The 25,527-nt window shown below is 41.1% G+C and overlaps 1 protein-coding gene across 1 annotated transcript; it reads right to left on the bottom strand.

Moving 5' to 3' along the window:
- Positions 1-4,132: 4,132 nt before the first annotated feature.
- LOC134452649 (arrestin-C-like) lies at positions 4,133-25,401 on the bottom strand. The gene is made up of 16 exons (XM_063203139.1): positions 25,339-25,401; positions 24,993-25,014; positions 24,223-24,253; positions 22,217-22,277; positions 21,739-21,783; positions 19,818-20,011; positions 18,312-18,371; positions 17,614-17,690; positions 16,952-17,087; positions 13,053-13,137; positions 12,722-12,794; positions 11,422-11,559; positions 6,488-6,571; positions 5,697-5,720; positions 4,613-4,662; positions 4,133-4,291 (listed from the first exon to the last, which is right to left on the bottom strand). Exons 2-15 carry the CDS (start codon positions 25,007-25,009, stop codon positions 4,614-4,616), a joined length of 1,074 nt encoding a protein of 357 aa, XP_063059209.1. The 5' UTR covers positions 25,010-25,014; positions 25,339-25,401; the 3' UTR covers positions 4,133-4,291; position 4,613.
- Between the last annotated feature and the right edge of the window lie 126 nt (positions 25,402-25,527).

Here is a 25,527-nt window from a genome sequence, read left to right as displayed (position 1 = left end):
GATATGGGCAAATGTCTGAGCCCCTTAAACCAGATCCTTAATGCTGCCTGCCTTCCACTCAGGGGTATACAGGTTCATTATCTCTGGCACGTGACACGTGGCATCTATGAACCACCATCTTGGAATTCCACCCAGGGTATGTGCAGAAATAAACGCCAATCCCAATGTACAGAAATGAATGATTTGCATCCCGGTGTACTGGGGGTGTTCATTTGAGCGGCCACTTCAAATTTGATAAAGTCCTCCAAGGGGCATACTTCGAACACACTCCAGGATTTCCCCCTGCATTTTAGGCCTATATTGAAGGCAGCTACCTTTACAACAGACTTCACCTTCACTGCTGTAATGCATTTCTGTAATGAATTACTTTAATTGTAACGCTTTACTGCAATCAACATTTGAGTAAACAAAATCACACCCTGTGTTACAGCAGTGCACTTCTACTCTGGTAAAGACATTAGCTTGAGTGTATTCCTGGACATCTATTAAGGAAAGGTAAAGGGGATTCCCAGTTCCAGGGGAACAATAAGAAGGGATTTAGAGATTACCATGCTGAGCTGAGAGGTTACTTCAGTTATGCTTAAAAAGTGACCTGACAACATGCTGTTACATGCTCTCCGCTTGCTCTTTCTCTCTCTCTCTCTCATTATGTCAGAATGAGGGGTTGCTCTTCAAGTCAGACAAAAACATTTTTAACCTTTGAGGAGTAAGGACTTTTTCCCAGTTGTTCTAGAATTTTACTGGAACACTCTACAGCTCCCATAGAAGTCTGTGTTAAAAATCTTGCAAAATCCTCATGACATCATAATGACAACTCAAAATGTTGGCAAAATTCTAATCACATATTTGTGATGGTACTCCTCAAAGGGTTAAACATATCTAGTTTAATTCCCAAACCAAGACACAGTACATATAAACCTGGTACCCAAGCATGTTTTTATTGTCAGTAGTGGTGTCAAAGGTCAAATCACAGGTGCAGTGAAGCCTACAGGTGTCAGAGGTGAGGGGTCAATTTTGCGCAATTCCTGTTTAACCACATCACTAAAATTTCTTTGCAAATTAATATCTCAGACTGCTTGCGCTCATGTCCACCACGTTACACATGTATGTTTTAGAATGAGTACAAGAAATACAATTGTATGTGAAATCACTGAAAAGGTAGGGAGGGGCAGAAACGGGTCCTCATTACATTGTACAGTAGTGTGTGTGTGTGTGTGTGTGTGTGTGTGTGTGTGTGTGTGTGTGTGTGTGTGTGTGTGTGTGTGTGTGTGTGTGTGTGTGTGTCGGAGGGGGGGGGGGGGGTGGGATGGCTGGGGTGGCAGCCATGCTCAGTGAGTGAGGTAGGATGCTGTGTGTGCCTATATACACACAGTACATCTCCAGGTGGGGTGGGGGCTGCCCACTAGTGGCTGCATACTGCTAATGACATGGGGATGCAATACGAGGATGTTTATTTGTCATACACAACTTTGTGTTGCATGTAATGAAATTAATTGTCACGGCAAAAAAAATGTGCAGAAGGATTATAGAAGAAAGTGAATAAAGAAGCACTCATCAGATTTATTTTTTCATTTTTAATCGCCTCAAATCACAGACGTTTCGGGCTTACACCCTTTTTCAGTGTGAAATGTGCAGAAGGATTATAAACAAATTTGCAAAGGATAAACAAATTTGCTTTTAGATGGTGTCAAGGATGTGTGGTGCACATTCAATATGCACGTCAGTATGTCGCCCCACTGGGAAACTCTAACTCCCATTGTCATTGTGACGCAGCCCTACACAGCACACACGTGAACACTGCACACAACGAAATTGCATTCATGCCTCACCCATGCAAGGGGGCAGCCCCCAATGGCGCCCCCAAGGGAGCAGCGCAGTGGGACGATACCATGCTCAGGATACCTCAGTCATGGAAGAGGATGGGGGTGAGCATTGGTTAATTACTCCCCCCATCAACCTGGCGGGTCGGGAGTCGAACCGGCAACTTTGGGCTACAAGTCTGACGCCTTAACCGCTTACCCATGACTGCCTCTACATGTACTGTGACTACTGAAGCAGATCATGATTCTCTCTATGGGAGTTCAACATAATGGTGTACTCACTTTTGCACCAGCATAATTTCACAAAAATGGAGAAATGAGTCATTCAAATTATATTATTAACATTACTTTTCTGTTGTAAGATTGACTGATGTTGTATTCAACTTGCTCTATGCACATTCTGAAAATAACTTGTGTACTTATTGAAATATTTGTTTCAAAATGTTACTTTTCAAAAGGGGTGCACTCATTATTGTACAGCACTGTATGTACAGTATGTTGACTATTGGCTATAAAATCACATGTTGAGATTGCAATTTACAATACATTGTACCTTTAGTTTGGCTTAGAGATTGTAAAACACAATTGGTAATACAGGATACTGTTTACAAAAGTCTATTTACAAAACAGACATGTTTTTCAGATAATGTAATGTCAGAAAAAGAAATGTAGAGATACCCCATCACCTAGATAAGTCAATTACTCATCGCATGGAGAGATAATGATATGGATTCCTAACCATCTTAACACAGAGATTAAGCCATGTATTATGGAAGAGAAACATGACTCCTGTTCATTCACAAAGTTGATTTTATTGGTAAGTGTTCATTGGAGCTCACAGAGCATTCTTAGGCAGCAAACTACATTGTTTCATTTATTTATTTAAAAAACAAAGGTGATTAATTATCAAATAACTTAAGTACCAATTAAGTGTCACATCTAAATAGTACATTTATTTTTTTAAGCTACATTTTTATTTGTTTTACCACAGACTCTGCTATAACTTCATGTTTGAACCAAATGACTTGAAGCATCACTGCAACCATTTGGCAAGTGCTTTTTTTTCCTTTTTGACGATTGCTGGAGCATTAGAATGGACAATCAACTTTGTTAACCCTTTGAGGAGTTCAATCTACAACAAAATGCTGTATGTGATTAGAACTTCATCAACATGTCTTCTCACATAAGATGTCACAAAATGACCTACTCTGTCACATTTCTTTTCAACGTTCTATGGGAGCAGTAGAATAGCTGAGTAAAATTCTACAAGGGCTACAAGGGGAAAAAATGTTACTCCTCAAAGGGTTAAGGAACCTTAATTTAACCTGTAGCCAAGACATGAGTTCAGCAATAAGTAAATACATTGTTTAGGGAGCATGTAGACACACCCACTCACCCACAACAGGAAGTGAAATGTGTCTAGTGACATATACTGTACAGGGCATGATGAAAGGACACATACAAAAGCATAGCACACATGTAAAAGACTCATGTCAGGAATGTTCACTTAAAAATTAGTGCAAATAAAACAATTTCAAGACTCTGAATTCGGATGCATAGTAGTGGAGGGAGATGATTACATTGTTGGTGGGATTACAAGTGTTGATGTTGTTGTAGTTCTTCCAGAGGAACACAGGAGGGTGTGCACGATTAACTTGGGGTCTGATTAACTTGGAATGGCATGACACATGGTGCGTCTTAAGTTCAATGTTACACTTTGGAAATTAGGACACTGCACTATGGTTTTAAGAGACGAGCATGCCGCCACATTATATTAAACATGCATGCACTTTTGGCGTTATGTTATGGCGCTATAGAACCATACAGGCGGAGTGGTCTACACTAGTAGTGCACTAATACAGTATATTCTGTGATGTGTCAGACAGTAAATACATCAAGTAAACCGACATAAACCTCTGTGAGACTCATCATTGCGCGTGATTGTTTTCTCAAACACTACAGCTGTGGTTGTGCAACTTGTTTCAAATTAGGCCAATTCGTGAGTGCGTTGAGCACACCGAGAAGTTGTAGGTGACCATGCTCAGTTGATCGGACCCCAAGTTAATCACGCACAAGGGCATTACAGACGGAGTGTTTTTCAAATGCTATACCAACAGAAGGTCACCAAACATGATCCCCTTTCAAACCCTAAATCATGGCATCTTTCACAACCATAGACTGTATACACATTGTCTATGTTTACAACCAAATGACCTTATAGCTAAACAACTACACCATGGTGGAGAAATTCAGATCCTTTTTTTTTTGGTCTTTTATGACTTTATTGATAGGATTGTGTGAGAGGTGGACAGGAAGCGAATGGGAAGAGAGACGGGGAAGGGTCGCCAAATGACCCGAGCTGGGAATCGAACTCCGGTCGGCCGCATGGTAGACAAGTGCCCTACCGGTTGGCCACGGCAGGGCCGGAGAAATTAAGTTCAACCAGCGTAATGTATTTTGAACCAGCATATCTGCAAAACAAGCACAAAATACAACAATCAGCTGATACAGTGGTGAGGAAAACACAACCTTGTAGAAATGACCTAGTTGTCAGTCAGTCTCAGTCAATATTGCAGTCAAGATTGCACAACATTGATTGGGTATTGAGCAATATTCTGTAACCTGATGCATAGTAGTAAATGTCTGTGTCACTCCAACATGGTATGTTTGCTTTCTTTATGCTTTAAAAATAGTCTTAGGGTTGTATGCTCTTACCTCTCCACTACTTCGCGAATAACAAAAGTATTTCAGAAAACTACTTTTATAAGTAAAATTATCATCACAGCTGTTACCTTATGGTTGGGGGTGCATTAGTACCAAGGGCAGTTCTCCTGTGATTTCACTAAAGGACAGAAAATAACAGATTGCATGTTATCACATTCTTGAGAATTACATTTTACAAATCATTGCATCAATCTAAGCTAGTAATCTAAGTACCATTGCATGCTTAACATGATACCAATACCAAGTACTATGTACCAATACCATCCTCAATAACCCTGGATGATAAATACAGAATCGTCTGACATGCAGAGCTACACATGGACCGTGTTCAAGACGCTCAAGACGCTTGCAACAAGTTTCATTCAACAAAAAGGTGAGGTGCGCTGAACACCCTGTTATGTGTGTATGTATGTTGATGTGAGCTTATGACAACTGAGAGGGAGATTCCTTTTTCTTTTCAGGCTTAGAGACTACCCTATAAAGGCAAACAGTAACAGTACACCAGTATTGAAATTGAGAAAATGCCTTCAAATATTTCGTATTAGGTTGCAAATTGTACACAGCAATATCTCTAAAATGGACACATGTGGACAATAAAGCTTTGTCACAAGACAAATGAGGTGCAATGAAGATCATTTTCAGTCTAATTGCAAGACAAAATATTACATTGCACTTAGCTGATGCTTTCATCCAAAGCAACTTACAGATATTATAGATATGTAGTCCCCCTAACACCATGGCTGCCCCCCAAAATATGTAGTTACTGCATTTTGCCTTTGTAGAGCAGTATAGTTCACAACTGGATAATTGGTTGAACACACCTACCAAGTGGTAGCAAACCTACTGTTGCAGAATGGTTTGCTACGTTAACAAGAAATTCTTACAATAAGGAAACTGCAGCAAAACTAACAAAATGTTGCAGCAGTTCCACCATGTTCCAATCCACACTTGATTAGTGTAATTACAACACACAGAGGATGACAAAACAAATTCACCAGTGCTTAACACTTAATCAATTATGGAAACATTGCTTCCATACAACGTTGACAAGTACTTTAGGTTTACATGCTGTAAACCTAACCTAACCTAACCTAACATTGACACTTGACACAACATTTTAAGAATGCATCATTGAGAGAGAAAGAAGCATACCTGGCTGTCAGTCCTCCAAGAAAGCTGAAAGCAACAGACCGTAATCAATGATTATTATGCTGTTGTTGTCATTGTTGTCAGTGCTGTTGTTACCATAGTTGGCCTAGTGTGGAGTTACATAGCCTAACAACCAACCAACAAGTCACCACCTCTACCTCGACAGTGACGTGTATGTAAGTGTATGTATTTATGTATTCATTTATGTATAAATGATCGCCCGCCAACCAGCCAAATGCTGGTGAAAACTCAGTTTTGACTGTCAGAAAAGACAACTCACTAGCCACTTTGACTGGTAGTGAGTGTATGTTTTGACTAGCAAGATTAACAATATAGTATTAGCCATACTGGCTGATAATGAAAACAGTTAATTAATGGGCTTGTATGTATGAATGTGGGTACATACATATGTACTATGAGCACAATTACATGAGAGAGATACTCAGGTTTTAAACGGAATGGGTGGAAAAACTCTGGTTTGGGGACAAACTCTAAACTCTTTCTTTATTTGTAGTGTGGCTGTCTTTAAAGAATATTTTGGTTGGAGAATGCTGTTTCACACATGAAAACAGAATGTTCCGGAACTTGTTCTAAACGAATACTGATGGTATTTCGTTTGAAACCGGTATATTCTGTGCATATAACTGCACTCTTTGTGCACTGCCTGCATGTGTATACACTATTGAAGTGGACACATTCATTTCCTTCGCTATCAATAAAGCATATGTACTCTTTACTCTTTACTATTACTACCCCTGGTAAGGCAAGGACAGATAGTATTGCATAAGTCTTACCCCCCTCCTCCAGAAATCAGCGTGACCTTGATCTTATAAGACACCAGGATCCCCACGAGGTCCCTCTCCATGCCTGGCCTAATACTAGGCAAGAAAAAGACATACACATACACAGGATCAGAGAGAGAGAGTTGAAGTAGAGGGCGTGTTCAAGGGCTCTCCAGTCATAGATGACCACTTACCTCCTCCCTGATACTCAGTTTGAACCTGTGACCTTTTAACCCCTAGATCAACCACTGCAAGCTAATGTGATTACAAGATTAAAAGCTGGCACAAAACAAACAAAGGTTGGTGGTGTTTTTTCTTTGATGCAGGGCAGCTCATTAATATATAAAAATATAGCAATTATAACAACAACAAAAAACGTCAACAGTCTTACCGCAGTGGGGAAAAAAGTCTAAGTGGATCAATCATGTTTTTTTCAGATCTCAGGGATCTGTGTGGCTTTCCTGAGGGATGCAGTTTGCATAATATCTTTAAACTCATGGCCTGGGTTAGAGGGGTCACTAGTGATTTTCTTTGCACAATTTAGTCAGTGCTCAGAATAAAGACCAGAGGTGAGTGGAAGGTCACTCACCACCAATGACTTTGATGATCATGTTCCAAAGTTTATACAGGAAATATTTATAGCCTATAACACTTACAAAATGATTAATATATGGACTATATAATTCTTATCTGCACATACTATAAAAGTGACCAATTCCTCATTTCCTCATACACAAGGAAGGCAAACATACAAAAATCTTACTGTACTTCGGTCATACAAGTAAATATAAGTTCATTATGTACAAACCCCAACTCCAGTGAAGTTGGGACGTTTGGTAAACAGTGAATAAAATCAAAATGCTATCATTTTCAAAACATTCAATCTATTCATTAGATGGAGAATAGTGAAAAGACAACATATTAAGTGTTAAAACCGAGAAAAAATATTGTTTTGGGGGACATATGTACTCATTTCTAACTTGATAAATCCAACACGTCTCAAAAGAGTTGGGACGGGGACAATAAATGGCCGCAAATGTCAAGGAAGACTAAAAACAAAACAAGACAACACTTAACAGTTAAATACATTAACCGATGAGATGATTTTATAAAAAAAACAGTGTTAATTCCTATCTTGGACATGATTTCACCAGCTTAAATGGTGGGTGTATTCCTTGTCATGTTTTGCAATGTTTTCCTTTCTGTAGTGCTTACAGTGTGACAGGTCTTGACCAAAAGCCCACCATTTTATCACCTGCTGGTCCTTATGATGGAGCCAAACTGTTAAAACATAGTAGAGAATGCAATTTGACCTTAGTATGTGGCAGTAATCGAAGATCTCCCTTCAGAATATAATGCATGAGTGGCTTTTCATGCTGTTTAAAACCCATTTATACCATTCAGCACTGTATTTAACTCTACAGATGAGTGAGAACATCTTAACCAATGCACTACTGCACCCACATGCCATCATGGAGGCTGACTTTTGAAGTTAGCACTAACACAAGTTGGATGGTCCATTTTCACTGTAGCACAGGATGTGCAATGCTCTATTATTGTCAAAAAGAATGGACTTCTACAACTTCTGCTGACTTCTGTAAGCAAAGGACAGTTTCCCATGTCTTCTGGGTCTATTTCAAGTGAGCTCAGGTGCTTAGGAGAATGTTACACCCCTGTATCATTTGCACGCATTAAGCATTGTTAATATGTTAAATTTTCAATAGCTCTAATTCCTGGAGTGCTAGAGTGAGACTACAGCCAATATATATTTCATGATGTCATGAACCTATACAATGATTTTAGTAACAAAAATATGTCTTATATACACTCAATCGTGGTAAATCAAAGGGAATTCAAAAATGTATGTAATAACTATGGTAATTATTCCCTTTGCATCTTTAATTCTGAGTGACTCAGCCTCTCTGTGATGATCTTATACCTGGACACCTATATTGTCCGTCAGTACAATTCATTTTGAAATGTTCTTCTTTGTTGTTTTATCTTATTTGGATGTTTACTAAATTTCACTGATCCCCGTCCCAACTTATTTGAGACGTGTTGGATTTATGAAGTTAGAAATGAGTACATTTGTCCCCCAAAACAATATTTTTTCTCGGCTTTAACACTTAATATGTTGTCTTTTCACTATTCTCCATCTAATGAATAGATTGAATGTTTTGAAAATGATAGCATTTTGATTTTATTCACTGTTTACCAAACGTCCCAACTTCACCGGAGTTGGGGTTTGTAGTAAATATTCCTGAAAAGATGCAATTTGACAGTAGACAGCACAGTTTCAATGAGCAGCATAGTTGCAATCGTCATGCCCGGCATTCTTTCCTCCAACCTGCAGGTGGAGCTATGCCTGACTGCACATGGAATATCTCTGGGGCTGCTGATTGGGCTGCCTATAAAAGGCTTCTCTCTCTCTCTCTCTCTCTCTCTCTCTCTCTCTCTCTCTCTCTCTCTCTCTCTCTCTCTCTCTCTCTCTCTCTCTCTCTCTCTCTCTCTCTCTCTCTCTCTCTCTCTCTCTCTCTCTCTCTCTCTCATCCTCATCCTCATCCCACAGGCACATTCGTGGCGACCGTATGGTCAGGCCTACGACAGCCGGGACTTGCACCACACTTGCACCCTTTTGGACACCACTCATTTACTGACACACTCTTTGGTTAATTCACATTACTGATAACTGATACACTTAGTAAATAAAGACTCTTTTGGTTAAAATGTACAAATCGGTGTGGTCTCCCTTACAGTAATGTTACAGCCACTAATGAGCCAGTGATTGTGACAGCAATACCTACTCTGGCCACCATCCTACACAGTGCTTCTGTATTTGGACCAAAAAGTCAACCAACAGCAAAAAGACTCGGGTCTGGTTTTGCTTATATTGTGAGTGCATTACAAAAAGAACCGGCTGCTCTTTCTGGTCCAGTTAGGATTTTATGGTGTCAGTCCTCTTTTTAATCACACATGGTCCTGTAGAGCTCTCCAAAAGTGATTACTGTTTTTTTTCATATCCCACTGCTATGGTACTTCAATTAAATAAATAAAATAAAAAATTTCATTACAAAAGTGAAAAGCCAAAAGATAATGGCTCAACCAAGTATTGAAAGCATGACCACAAAGTGAGTAATTTAAAATGAATTCCTGTGATGGAGTGGCATGATTAGGATTGTCAGTGTGCTCTGACTGCCATGACACTGAGTCTGGCAAGAGCATATGGTTCCCCCATACAGATGTGAAGACAGGTGGAGTGGTGTCCTTTCCTGTGTTTCAGTTTCACCGTGAGTACAGTAAATTCAGTAACTCATTGCTTCTCAAATGTTTCCTGCTGAGACCTCTTTAGGACCAAAGAATAATTTCATGACCCAAACCCACAACGTTGTCTCTCTTGACATTGCGAAATTTAAATGTGCAAATCCCCATTATAGGGAAATACATAGTAATCATTCAAGTCAATACTGCTATTAACAATTTATGGAATGGTTTTATGCTGAATATTACAGCAAACTTATATTCAAGATTTTAGACAAATGGTCACTTCTCTCCCCACAGAGTTGAGGCTGCTGCAGTTATTGAACTTTTCCATGACATTCTGATTATGTACTATAACGTTGGGACTGACAAGTTTTTTTTTTTAAGTTCAAAAAGTTTGTTCATTGGGTTTGTTCGTTTATCTTCATACCCTTTAAGCCTTTTTGTCATATCATGAGTACACATTAAGTTACGTTTTTGTTTTTACATTACATTACGTTACACTTTTATCCAAAGTGACTTACAGTTATTTAGGTACAGGGTATTGGTTACAGGACCTGGAGCAATGTGGGGTTGGATGCCTTGCTCAAGGGCATGTCAGCAATGGATGAAAGTGCAGGTAAGGGCAAGATTTGAACCAGCAACCCTCTGATCTAAAGACCAGCGCTCTAACCATTGAGTTTTGGCTGCCCATATACCTACAGGTATGCTCTATATCTCCTATCCCAATGGGACTATATTCCATACATTTGTTATCATTACATTAGGCGCATACGACTTTAATGCTGTCGATGATCTGTACAGTTTGTAGACAAAGCATGTGAGGAGAGAATGTGTGCAAAAGACAATGAGCTCGCACCAGTTTGATCTACTAGCACACCACGTGTGAGGTGTGGGGGGACAGGTGGGGAGGAGGACCTGAAGTGGGGAGGTGAGACAACGCTCCAACACACACGTGAGTGAACTGTTGGCCAACCAGTTCATGGACACGTGACCTCGGAGGTGGTATGTATGTAGACCCTTGCAGACGAGCATCAACAGGGATAAGCAACTGTGGGAGTTGCAAGGTCCAACTGCAGTCGCAGTCATCCCGCGACAGTTTGACACCATGCGACATGTCACCTCATCGGCGCAACATGACTGAATTTTCAAAAAGTTAGACAGGAAATCTAACCCTCATGCAACATTTTCATCCAGAATGCAGTGCTGTCTACATGCGTATGTAGTCGTTAACGTATCTCGAATAAGGCTATTTTTCCATGCAACCCCTATAGTGTGTTTGCATAGCCCTAGTGGTAACCCTGGTTAGGAATCAATGGGTCCTTCCCATTATCTAATCTCTCGTCTTCATTTTGTACGTGTGGCCTTGAGATTTAAGGCAAGACGCCATAGACAATAGAAGTTGTATTTAATATCTCACAAAAGCACAATTCAAAAGGTCATTTTCTCATTTGCATTCGGTATGTTGAATGGGGAAAAGTCCCCCAAAAGTTGTTGTGCCTAGACTGACAGCGGGGAAACTGTTTTCTCCACTGAGGCAGGTAATCAGCGAAGCACAAGGCCACAAGCACAAGTGGAGGACGAGAGATTAGATGACATAATGGAATGGACCCAAAGTGCTATATTGCCTGTCTAATGCAGTCGGGATACGGCTGTGGTGTACACTGCCCCCTGCTGGTGTTACTCACAGTGTTGAGGAGGCCAGGTTGGTGTCCTCGTCCTTCAGCTTGCCGTCCAGAGCCAGGCCCTTCTTGTCCATGTGGGTGGCCAGCAGAGGGGTGACGCACAGGGACTTCTCAAACGTGGCACCAGCTTCCACTGTTTCCCTGTGAGGTTGGAAGATATATTACACGTTGATAAAAACTAATGTGCACTAAAAACAGTGGAAATTTAAAGAAAAATGTCTGCACACTTAGGGACTTAAGTAAAAATCCTGTTTGTTATTTTACTAGCCAAGCGTTCAGTGTCAAAGACCTCACTCAGGGAACCTAAACATTATACTTGGCCATTTTCATGATTAGCATTAGCATTATTTAACCTTACATGAATTTTACGTTTGGGGTGTAACAAATCAAAATGAATGTCTTTTCAACTCTCACACCCGCCTCCAGTGTTTTCCAGTGGTATTTCAGTACATCAGATACAGACTGAGATTCAACTAAGGATGGTTGTCCATCTAAAATGCAGGATATGCAAACCTGCAAACCAGCTTAGACATGTCCATTCTCCCTCGCTTTCATTATTAGCAGTAGCATCATTTATTCTTTCATGGTTTTACATGTCGAGTGTAAATGAGTTTCTAAGGCATTGGCTGCAGCAGCACAAGAACAAAGAGGGAAGTTGACATTAAAAATAATTAAAATAATACAAAAATAAAAATAAAATAAAAATTAATTTCCGCAAAATCTGCAGTGAACAACTGACACAACATGGAAGTGCAAAGTGCTTGTACTGAGGGTTATTTGTACTAGCCAGGCTACGCCCTCCTAGTGACGCACCACTGAAAGTCGATGATAATAATGAGGCTATATTTGTACTGCATGTATGTCAAACTTATGTGGGGACAAGGGCATCACCTAGTGGAAGAAAGTTAGAATGACTGTAGTGGTCCAGTACGAGTGCAGTATGGGTATAGTATAGTATAGTATAGTATAGTATAGTATAGTATAGTATAGTATTGACAGAGGCTACTACACAGGATCATATGAATGGGTTTGGACGGTGCTCATAATTATGTTCTTTAATTGGATCACAATTACTGTTTTTTGTGAGACAGTTTCAACAATGCACAGAGCAATACAAAGCCTAAACATCTGCTGCTGAATCATGCACTGATGTCCACAGCCTTACAACTTCAATTTAGTTGCTTACCGGTACACTGTTTGGAAATATGTCATTATACTACATGTGTACAATAGTAACAATAGAAAGCACTACAATTATTTTTCAGGGATTGTACAACACACTTTTCAGTTTAAATAAACTTACGGAAATTCTTGGTTCAGGACGTTTTTTGTGTATTTATCTGCAGAATACAGCACCACATCTGTAGTTTGGTCAACTGAAAAAAAACACAATTTAATAAACATTCTTATACACAAAGTGCTTACTAATTTCTTGTATATACTGTACATACACATAAAAAATCTATTTTATAGATATTTTACTGGTGTGTCTTTGTTGTGAAAGTGCCTTGTGAAAAACATACTTTTACTATAGGTGCATAATATAAATAAAAGGAACTGTGACCCAACTCCAACAATATCTGATTACCTTTTGTTCTGAATCTTTGACTGAAACATTGCAAAGTGTCACTCACCTGCAATTTTGACCTTGTTTATGACTTTGGACGTTTCATTCCTGACTTTAACTTTGATGGGGATTGCTTCGCCGTGATAGTGGACCTGATGTGGTAAAAAAGAGACAGTGGAAAACAGTAGGCAAGCGCTCAGGGGAAATGATACCGTATGTGGATAAGAAATGCCCTTCACAAAATAGACGCTTTTTATGCTTTTTTTACCACTGCAAGCATGTCTAACTTGACTGTTGTACTAAGCACATACAGACATCCAAACAATTTTAAGTCCATGATCAGGATTTCCCGGAGTTCAGGAGGTTTATGGCAGTGGGGTTGTGTATAATTCCACAGAAAAACCTGTTAAGTAGATACAGTAGGTATACATTACATCAGTAAAAACATACAAGTGAGGGTCTGAAAACAAACGATGGACAAGGCAGGGCAAGGGCAAAGCAAGCCAAGGCAGAGGTCACTTCCTTGAAGTTAACTGATACAAAAGGCAAACAGATCCAGCTGTTCGATAGAGAAAGAACAAGCTGAGGAGGCCCTGGAAGAAAGTGCCACCAGAAGAAAGAGTGGGCATCGACTTCCTGGGAAGATTGTGGAGAGCCGAACTCGATCATTCTATAATGATCCCTTCAGATTTGTGAAAGGGCTCTTTATAAAGGAGAAGATTGAGTCGCTGATGGTGGCCAAGCGGGAGTTTGAAGACCACCTGAAAACAGCTCCCATAGACAGCCAAAATGGTAGAGGGTCTGCAATCTGGACATCGTTTAATGCCCCCCTTTCATGCATACTCGGATGATTTGACCACCTTGACCCTGACCATGGCATGCAAAAAAACAACTACTGGGAAAACTTTAGGTCAACATCGACTGGACACGGGTGAGGTTTAAACCCAGTAAATCCATGAGCATATCCATCATCAAGAGAGAATGTGTGGACCTGAGGTTTCACATCAAGGTGACACCTATTCTGCTGGTATCGGAACTGCCTCTGAAGAGCCTGGGGAGCTGGTATGATGCCAGACTCAGAGACTCTGACCAGCAGAGGGAAGAAACCATCACAGGCCTAGCCAGCATACACCAGACCTGGCTTCCTGGGAAGTTTTTCCAGTTTTTTTATTGGGGGGGAAATAGAATCTGACCTTGTGAATAAATGTATGGTGAATATAGTATGTGCAATGTTGTGTGTGATGTCTTTGTGTCTTCTTCTGTATTTATGTATGTATGCTACTTGACACCTTAATTTCCCTCGGGATCAATAAATGATACTCTACTCTACTACTCTCTACTCTAAAACTGCAGTGCATACAGTTTGGACTGCTCCATCGCGTGATGTGGCCCCTGATGGTATATGAGGTCCCCATGACCAAAGTTAAGAAGCTTGAGAGGACAGTCAGTTCATATAGTATGAAAAAGTGGCTTGGTGTCCCACCCTGCCTCAACCACATCAGCTTATATAGACATGGTGCACTGGATTTGCCCGTCTCTAGCCTCACAGGGGAGTTCAAATGCACTGAAGTGACGCTAAACATGACCCTGACCGACTCCCAAGATGACGGGATTCAATTGGGACGCTACTGGTGACCAACTCCCAAGATGACAGGATTCAATTGGGAAAACTACTGGTGACAAAGTCCCAAGATGACAGGATTCAAGTGGGACACTACTGGTGACAAAGTCCCAAGATGACAGGATTCAAGTGGGACACTACTGCCAGACTGGCAACTAGGAGGAGATAGATCCCATCTGAGGCCATAGAACAAGCGGAATCAGCTTTCAGTAGGGCTGTAACGATACACACAATGCGGTTTGTATCATGATTTTCATGACCTACGGCTCGATACACCCACAAGTTTTAAAATGCATCTTTTTGCTGATCTTTTATAGGTAGAATTGGTTTCAAGAGGTTAGTAATAATGTAAAAAAGTTAAAAGTTATTAATGATATTGATAATGATGATTGAATCATGTGGTTGTTTTCTGAACTGAAGGGTAACAGAATTTTGAAAGGCCGTATTACGATACTGCTATCTTGGATCATGATAAAGTATTGTTAATCTGCGTACCGCAATTTCTGGGTTAGATACAATATCATTACAGCCCTAGCTCTCAGGCATGGAGACATTGTAGACCAGGTACAGCATGGAAGAGGGGTTGTGCTTGGGACCCACGTAGCACAAAGCAACATCAACCCAGAAGAGAAAGCTGGTCGTTGCTGGGTTGTGTCAAAAAAGAGGAGGCAGTCCAAACTAGTGCCAGTGGACTTGCTGGGAAAGCCTGGAACATTAAAAGCTGGAGGGATCTCTGAGATCTCTGAGAAATATCATCAGAGCTACCCATGACTGTCTTCCCACACCCACAAACCTCAACCAGGTGAAGTTGTCAAACACTCAGCCAGAGAGCAGAATCTCCTCATTGGCTGTACAACCAGCATAGCTCAGGGCCACTACACGACCTGGAAGTCACGACCAGGTGTTATAACAGCTGGCCTTCTGTCTGGATGGACAGAGAACCAGCCGCACCAGCCTCCCTCAGTACCTGAACAGTAACCACCACAAAAGCAGGACAACACCCAAAAGTGGAAACAACCCTCTGAGACAGTACCCGGGATTGGAGAATGCAGGTTGACTTGCACCAGTGGCTCATCTTTCCACCTGACATTGTTACAACTACGGGCAATCTCAGGCCATACCTGGTCTTATGACAAATCTCACACAAGTCTGTTTTCATTGTGGAGCTAACTGTACCCAGGGAAGATCATGGGGCAGTCATGGGTAAGCGGTTAGGGCGATAGACTTGTAGCCCAAAGGTTGCCGGTTGGACTGCCAGGTTAGTGGGGAGAGTAATTAACCAGTGCTCCCCCATTCTCCTCCATAACTGAGGTACCCTGAGCATGGTACCGTCCCGTGTTACTGCTCCCTTTCTAGCATCATTGGGGGCTACCCCCTTGCACAGGTGAGGCATAAATGCAATTCTGTTGTGTGCTGTGGAGTGCTGGGTCACAATTACAATGGGAGTTGGAGTTTCCCAGTTGGGCTTTCACTTCACTTCAAGGCGCAGTTAGTGAAGCATATGCGGAAATGACTGAAGTACTCCGCGTACAATGCGGATGGCGTGCCCAGGTGCTTCCTGTCGCTGTTGGCTCTAGAGGATTTATTGCTACATCTACAACCAACCTTCTTAAGGTAGTGGGAGTAAGAGGACAAGCCTTCCAATAAGCTGTCAAGTCACGGCCCTGCTGTGGCCAACCGGTAGGGCACTCATCTACCATGCGGCTGACCCGGGTTCGATTCCCGACCCGGGTCCTTTGCCGGCCCTTCCCCGTCTCTCTCTCCCCACTCGCTTCCTGTCACCACCTTCACTGTCCTATCATAATAAAGTAGAAAAATATCTTTTTTTTTTTAAAACTCTCAGGAGATGAAGAAAGAGAAAGGACTTCAACTGGGCTGCAAGATGATCAACGAGGGGCAAAAGCAGATGGGGGGAGGAGGGGGGGTGGATAACATCTGGGACATCAGATGTTGCTGTTGAGCCCTTTGGAGGTGTCATGGGTCAGGTGTCAACGAAACACCAATGAAGGAGGATGCTTAGTGATTAGTTAAAGGATTGTACTATTATCTAGTCCTATAAGCTCAACATATACATGTGAATCATCTGTGCATGCACGATTCACTTCTGCCCTCGATTTTCAAACGGCAAACTGTTGCCCCCATTATATGGCCAGGGTCTCGAAAAGGGCTGGCGGAAAAAAATGGCACACCTTTGGGTACTAACAAGTCAAGTGTACAGTGAGAAATACAACTAGAACTACATGGTGAAGCTGACCGGAAATCTCCTTTAAGCATCTCTATTCTTTTAGAGGAAAAATGTGCAGCCTTTCATTAAAAGCTAAGGTTGTGAATGGCCTTGAACATACCTCTTTGTCCAGGGATATTTCTAGATGGACAGGCTTGTCGGACGTGATGAAGCACTTCATGAAGGACTGTTTGGGCCCAGGGCTAGTCTGGTCGGGGGCATACTGGATCTTTCGGATCATCAGCCGGCAGCAGTCCCTGTAGTAGACATTCAGGAAGTCAGCTTTTAAAAACTGGAATGCACCAGAAAATGCACAAGAGCTTGACGCTATGCCTTGTGAAAATGTTTTGGAACATAGACATTTTTTAGGTCTGTTTTTCCAGGCGCTTAACGTCATTTCTTTTGGTTCATTTACAGTTCCTGTATACACACAAGCGCTACGTTTACATGATACATTTAATTTACATTTAAATTAACCGACTTTAATTCTGAATAAAGCACAATTCCGTTTTGAAAACTTCACGGAAACACCTCTTAATTCGGAATTAAAGGAAAGATCAAAGTAATCTCGACGCAACTATTCAATTCTGAATTATTAATTCAGAATTAAAAACATTACGTAAACGTAGTGAATGAGGGTTGAATTTGTGGTATATGTCATGATGGACAATTAGTTAGATGAAAGCTTTGAAAAAATAAAATAAGCAAGTATAAACAAACACAATAAACAAATAAATAAACAACAAATAAATAAACAAATAAATAAACAAGCAAGGTGCTTACTTTTTGTCAATAACTTCATCTGGGTTGTCGGCCTCCATAGCCATGTACGCTTTAATCTCAAAATCCACACCACAGGCCTGGGAACATGAGAAAGAGAAAGGAAATATCCACGTGATAATTTTTTATGTAATTGTCATTGTCGTATTCATGACCAGATACTAGTATATTTACAATGCAAAACTGTATAAATGCAAACATACAGAACAAAAGAACAAAAATTAACATTCATATTCATTTCATATCACGGTAACACTTTACTTAATGGGCAAGTGCATAACACATTCATAGCAGCTAGCACAGCAGCAAATAATGGCATGTATTTTGTTCAAATGCCTTTTTTATAATGTAAACTTAGCAGATAATTTCTCAACTTTGCATTCTGAACTTCCTTAACCTTTGGACCACTGGACATTCCCAGTATCCAACGGTCAGTAATCATCCTCTAAGGCTACTGTGCATCATACAAGAAATACATTTCAATAATTATTTGCTTCCACATATTCTATCATTCTGAACTTTCCCATTGACACAGGTGTGATGAAATAGGTTTGGAAGACAAACAGCATTTGCAATGCCTCATGAAAGAGTCAAGAATGCTTCACATGTAGTTTATGACAGCTGCTATGAATGTATTATTCACTCACCAATATCACATAACTAACACTGACATGAATGTCAAAATTTAGATTCGCACTCACCTTGGTCTTTTCCTCCTCTCCTGGGTGGAGTGAGACAGAACATGGCAGGTTCGTTGGGATCTAGAAGGAAACACGTTCTGCTGTTATGCTGATGAGTCTAAAAACATGCTGTCTTACCCAGATGGATGAATCATTTCTAGATCTTTGTTACTTACATCCTAACTCAATGAGCCAAAACACAACATCTGGCTTTGTGTGCTTGTTTGATGTGTTCAGCATTATAAGCAGTTGTAATTTGCCCTATCCCGCAATGGCGAGGAATCTTTTTTTTTAAATCCTGGATCCGGATCGTGATCCAGATCACCACCAAAATGTAATCACCTGTTCCTTTTGTCATTTCCAACAACTCCACAAAGTTTCATCAAAATCCGTTAATAACTTTTTGAGTTATCCTGCTAACAAACAAACAGACAGACAGACAAACAAACAAACCAATGCGACCGAAAACATAACCTCCTTGGCGGAGATAATAAGCCTAACACTGGCCCTGACCCTTACCCTAACCTAACCTTAACTTGTGCAGCACAAGCTGATCTTAAAGAACAGTGACCTCTTTTGTCGTCTCATCATCATGCTTTTCACCTGCATAGACAATTTATTTAGGGCCTATTACACTATCACTCCTGAAAATGAATGTGAAAAAGATCATAGATTCTAAGGTTTCACCCAACTGGATGAGAAGCAGTGTTTTTGGGCAGTCCAGTAGTTAGACCTAGTTTGCAGAACAACCCATTTGCTCTGGTACTCCTTGGTTTCTTCAGGAGAATCCTGACAGTCAGTGTAAACAACCTTATGCTTCAGCGGGTGCAGCTGCATAAAGAGGACAGCAGTAAGTTCCAAACAGGCTAACTTTAACACCTGTAGTGCATGGATGGATTTTGTAACCAGCATGTTGGCTTGGACATATAGCACTCTCCTCTTTCTGCTCATGTCAGCATCAGCCGCCAACGAGTTAGGATGTTTTGTGACATTAGCTACACCCAGCTCTTCTTCAGATAGATAGAAAGGAGGGAACTTAATTTTCCAATCATCCTTGGTCCTACAGATCATTACCACACTCTTTTAGCATTATATTTAATATCAAACTCCACCCCAGAGTCAGAACAGATATTGAGGAGCTATGGGAATGAACATAGAATGGTAAGGTCATCGCCATATAAGAAATTATCATATCACCAACCATACAAACTGTTTGACATGCCCTCCAACTGCCTTGACAGGTCATCTATATCAGCATTGAATAAGGCTGGAGATAAAAATCCAAAGTTCTCTTTCAAGTTGATAGTCAATGAGGCTGGCGAGGAGGGGACAGATAAAGTGCAATAACACCAAAGTGCTTAGAATCAACATAGGCCTACATCAATGGTGGCTGACCCTGGTTCGATTCCAGCCTAGGTCCTTTGCTGACCCTTCCCCGTCTCTCTCTCTCCCCACTCTTTTCGTGTCATTACTTCACTGTCCTATCAAAATAAAGGGACCCCCCCCATAAATTAAAAATGAACATACATCGATGGTGAATGGGCAGCCCTGCTCTCCAGCCTTCTTCATCAGGGCCTCATGCATGGGTGACAGCTCGGGGTCGTGGCCAGCCGGGGGGAAGAGCTCTATGTGGTGCACCCAGATGTCCTTCCTGAAGGTCAAGCCAATCACATCAAGGTCTTCGTTGCCGTAGCGGAAAGCGGTCATCAACTGTATCCAGACTGTGGCAACAGAGGCAAAAAGGCGAGGAGAGTGAAACGAAAGGCCTGAAGCTTTGCAATTCAAACTCCACTCAATCCGAATTCTCATTTCAGCCTCAAAGCAATACAGCACCATTTCTGAAAATAAGCGAATTTTACACCTCTCCTTGAGTTAAATAATTGAGTTTTCCCTTTCTCCTGTGCTTCCAGTTGTTTCTTAAGTCTGGTGATATTACTTCTAGTTCCAAGCCAGAAATTATCATTGAATCCTATAGTACCAACTAGCTGTGTGTATGTGTAGTTAGGGTAGATCCAAAGCTAGCCTGTTGCATTTTCAAATTGATCATTTTGGTCAAAAACAACTTCTACTGGTAGGGGCAGCACTATAGGTTTGCCTTGAGAAAGGGAATGTCTTGAGAGTACTGTATGTCTTGTTTAAACCATAAAACAAGCTCAGCAATCCATACATCATCTGCAGTATCACTAACATTCAACAGATATGGAGAGGGTTGTAAGGACATTTTCACTCTTGACCACTTACAGCCAATTTAAGCAAACTCATGATTTTCAAATCATACCCACACTCCTTGGAAGTGAACCACGTGGTCTCAATACGGTTTCCTAGAGTCCTGACAAGTCACCCTTGTGACTAAGTGTAATCACTTAAGGAGCGCTATAGAGGACCGGGTGTAATAAAAAAGAGTACCCTCTAAAAGCCTAATGGGACAAGAAAGAGCACCTGGTACTTTTTGCAATACAGTCGTTTTTTAATAAACTTTTGTCTGGCACCTGCAACAAGTGTTTTTGGATGTGCGCACTGCGCACGCTACCTTATTCCGCAGTATGCTTGCAGACCTACCTTCTTGAACTTTTTGCAATACACTCACAATGTGAAGACAAACAGACAGCTGAGTTATTTTTCTGTTGGTTCACGTTTCAGTCCACTTAGTGAGTTTGGGGACTTATATGAAAATACCCCAAGTTTCCAAATCATTTTCTAGCCAGTCTGAGCAGGATGAGGGAAGAATTCGAATGGATAGACTTCAATTCATTACAATGTAAATAATGTAGCTCAAGACATTCACATTATCATATCATTGTGCTATTCCATCCTGAGAGACACACCTGAACCACACCCAGGCCACAAACTACACACAGTAAATTCTGCAGTGCTCATTTAACACTTAGAGAGTTGATTTGACATCATTTGGACTCAAATGAACTCTCTAAGTGTTGAATTAACACCACAACATTTACTGTGCAGTAATAGAACAGCTGCCATCGGCCAGTAGATAAACATCCATAAAAAAACAGGACAAACAGACTGAAAAAACTTTTACCCAACAGCCATGATTACTACACTAAACTGTGCTGCCAAAGTATAGTTTCAAACCAACAGTATAAATGTGGATGTGTGTGGTTGGGATACATGGATGTGTGTGTGCGTGTGTGTGTGCGCGTGTGTGTGCGTGTGTGTGTGTGTGTGTGTGTGTGTGTGTGTGTGTGTGTGTGTGTGTGTGTGTGTGTGTGTGTGTGTGTGTGCGTGTGTGCTTGCGTGCGTGCGTGCGTGTGCGAGAGAGAGAGAGAGAGAGAGAGAGAGGGTTTTTGAGCCCTTTTTCCAATATATTTTATCTTAGTTATGTATTGCTTCACGGAACAAGGACTGCATAAGTTTGTTGCACTTGTTGCAATGACAAATAAAAAGATATTCTATTCTAATATTCTATTCTACAGATGTGTTTTCTTACCTTTCCTTCCCTGAAGTTCTGATTGGTCGATGACCAACACACCCTCTATTGGAAACAAAAAACAAGAGTGATATGAAAAGGTCATCCATCCTTCCCAAACACACATTCACAGCTTGACCCCAAAGTCATTTGTAGCCCTTTCATGCAGATGAGATCGCCAGAGTTCCTATTCACTATTTGCTGAAAAAGCTCAACTACATCATAACAACATCGCTATGACATTGCAAAGAGCCTTAAGTAACAGATGAAGACATGGTCATTACCACTTTGGTAACAATAAGGTTTTAACATAGGCGCTGCATGAAAGGGTTAATGATGAAGGGATCCTAGCTAAAGCACTCAACGCAATATCAAGTCATAACCCGATATTGCAGGAAAATCGTAATAGGCATTCTATATAAATTTAGCTTTGTTACCAAAGCTAATACATGTCTGATAGAATGCAGAATTGTTATTGTAAGGGATGACGCACACTTACCAATGGGATCAACACGCTCTATGTGATCTACAAAGTCCCTCTTGCCCAAGAAGAGTACAAGCTGGGGAACACGGAGAGCAAAAAGTTTAAATATAAAGTACGATTTGACGATTTGTGATTGTGGGTCATTTCATGTCACTTCACAAGATTCCCTTGAATCTCCCCAGGTGACCCTCTTCGATTTGTCTCATATCACCTAGACGGCTACCATTTGATGCCAAGTGAAAGAACACCAAGTTTCAGCATCCTATCTCTAGGGGTTTTGGAGATGAGGCCAATCCAATGTTTGGGTAACATGACCACTTTTCGAGTTAAGGAATTGTATATATTATTTACAAGCAAATTCACACCCCGAGCTTTAGTTTGAAGACAGATACAGGCCTTTAAATGGCCATGTCGACTCAGTATGACTCTGGCTATACAGGTAATAGGGACTGTACAAAATAGCACAGCTTGACTATTTTTGAATATATGAAGCCTTTAAAACTGGATTGTAAAAAGCATGATTAAGACTTTTGACATTTTGGGGCAACAGAACTTGAAATGTCTGTTTCCTACTTAAGTTACAACTTATTGTCCATCATATTTGGGAACTGTACAGAACATTGTGCAAAACATTTAGGGGCACTCAGACCTTATGAAAGGCATTGTCAGCCCGAGGGGAATGGCCTGAATCAGTCCTTAAACTAAAGCTAGAGGGGCCCAAACCTGTTTATAAATGTTGAGTTCCTTCAGTTGGCATCAAAAAGTTGCTGTGACGAATCAGGAAAATCGAAGAGGGTCACCTGGGGAGTGTGTGTGAACTGACAAGGAAGGACCCTTGTATCAATTCGGCATATTGATGGCAATCAAATTACAGTTAATCTCAACCCGCATAACTAACTTTGTTCTAAAGTAATAATATATAAACAACTATTCACGCACATACACATACTATAGCAAAGGAGAGGAGAGTTGCCCCGTCATGACACAAACCCGGTAGCCTGACTCTCACCAGACCGTTGTGTATTTACGCGCAGCTTCGTGAGCTCACACAAGGGTCTGGAGGACCGTAAGATTCACACTGATCCCAAACCAAAATGAAGTAGAACCAATCAAGATCACTGGATGTTCAGAGATGTGATGTAGTCAAAATGTAAAGGTTAAAAGTAAGTGAAACACGACAGTTCGCTCGCATGGACTCACTCATTGACGTTGATTCTTTCATTTTAACTGTATGTTTGAATCTGTGAGTAGTTAATGTAGCAGATCATTAACATGTCTCACAAGTGTTTCCCCAATCATGTGCAAGGATTTTTAAAGGAAGTAAAACCACACCTTCCGAGACCTACAACTATAGCGTAGCTCCAGAAGGTGAACGTGGAGCAAGGCGGAAACCATGCATCTGGCGAGAGTCAGGTTACAAACCCGGACCTCCGGGATATCAATCTGGGCCTCTATCACTACATCAAAAAGCCAGGTATGACAATTAAAGTACATCACAAAACCCAAGTGATGGTGACACTTCTGCCTTCGCCTACAGCAGTGGTTCTCAACCTATTTTGAACAAATTACTTAATCGCCCCACTTACCTCATCATAATCCTGCCAATGCCCCCCACCCAACATATACTGTATATAATAATAGTAACACTGCCATTGAGAAACGCTACACCACATGAAGCATAACCTTCTGTTTCACACACTGAGGGTGTCCCTCAGGCAACTGCCGCCTCTGCTCCTTCCAGTCTAATCCGGGTGCCCGACATTCATTACGCTATCTACGTAGTAATACTGGTGTCCCTCACACAAGGGTTACCTATCCTGGGGGTAACATGCATGGAATTCCAGCTCACGCACACTGGGGACGCCTCCAATGGCCTCACAGAAAGCCACCCCCCTTTTTATTTGTAATGAAAATTACACAAGCAAAACACAAGCAAAACACAAGCACGAGCAAGATTCTAGTGATAGTCAGACCATCACAAACACCCACATAAACACACACACACGGAAGTTGCGAATTACCTGTCCATTCCTGCTGGACTTCTTGAAAACCCTAAAAGCAATTAAATATTAAACTGGATGAAAATGCAATTCATCGCATGTAAAATTGTTCCTCTTCCACTTGGGGTTTTAGCTTGGGCACAATCCCTTGTGCTGACCAAAAAAATGCATTTTTTGGTGGGAAAAAGGTCTGTATATTCCTTTGGATTTTTTTTTGCTGTTATTCATTCGTTGGCATGATGACGTTTCGACCTTAAAGTCCTCCTAAAAATCCAAAGGAGTGTGCAAACCATTTTTTCCCACAAAAAGTCCCACTACCAACCTGTGGGTCAACAGAAGGGGAAAAGTATGGCGTATTGCTTTTAAGAGCAGTAGAGCCATGAGTCGCCTACATGTCCATGGGTAGAACAGTGACAACAGAACCATTTGTGTGACTACTATCTGTGTAAAATATAGACATCATGTAGCTATAGTGCCTCTGTCAGTGACTGGAACAGGGCTCTAATGAACACCAGCCAACCGGCCAAATTCTGGTGTTATTTCAGTTGGGCTGGTAGAAAAGACCAATTTACTAGCCACTTTATTGACCGATTATTAGTAGATCAGTATATGTAACATGTACTAGACATTTTGGCTGGTGATGAAAAAAGTTAAATTAGAGCCCTGGTCAGGAAAGTTGTATCAACCCCTGCGAATCAAACTACTACTAATGGCCACCCATTCAGACAGCTAACTGTTGCACAAAATAAATCATATCAACTAATTAAATGTTAACATGTAATAACACCTACCTTGCCATGGTCATCATGGACCCTGAATCAATGGGCAATAAGAAAGGGAAGTTTTAAAACAAGATGGTTAGGCAAGCTGTCATTTGTTGAACACTCTGTCTTACTAGGCCTACAATGAGTAGGGCTATGTCTGAAGCTTGATTTGATGCGAGAATGTCATCTGTGTGTGCAGTTGTTTAGACAAAACACGCGCGTAAAACGTCTGACTGGAGCAGGATTTAAAATAAGCACTTGCCGCCAAAGGCGCTAAGGTCAGGTGTGTTGGCGGACGCAGCACTGCAGGCGTCAATGGTCGTTGATAAAACATGCTTACAGGCTAAACACAATAAAGCTCTCAAAGACTTACCGGTGTCTTCGTGTTTAAATTTCGAATTTCTCCCCACTGTCACTCAACATTCGACCATGAAACGTCCACCTTGTCAGCGGTACTGCGTGATCGTGGGCGTGTCGGTGTCTGTCTGTGCAAGGCAAGCATACCAAGAAAGAAAACAGCAGCGTCATCAAGGTTCTGAGTTCGATGATAGTTTAAACTGCA

The sequence above is a fragment of the Engraulis encrasicolus genome, chromosome 7 (assembly GCF_034702125.1).
Source record: "Engraulis encrasicolus isolate BLACKSEA-1 chromosome 7, IST_EnEncr_1.0, whole genome shotgun sequence".
NCBI lineage: Eukaryota > Metazoa > Chordata > Actinopteri > Clupeiformes > Engraulidae > Engraulis > Engraulis encrasicolus.
This window is presented reverse-complemented; position numbering and strand designations above follow the sequence as displayed.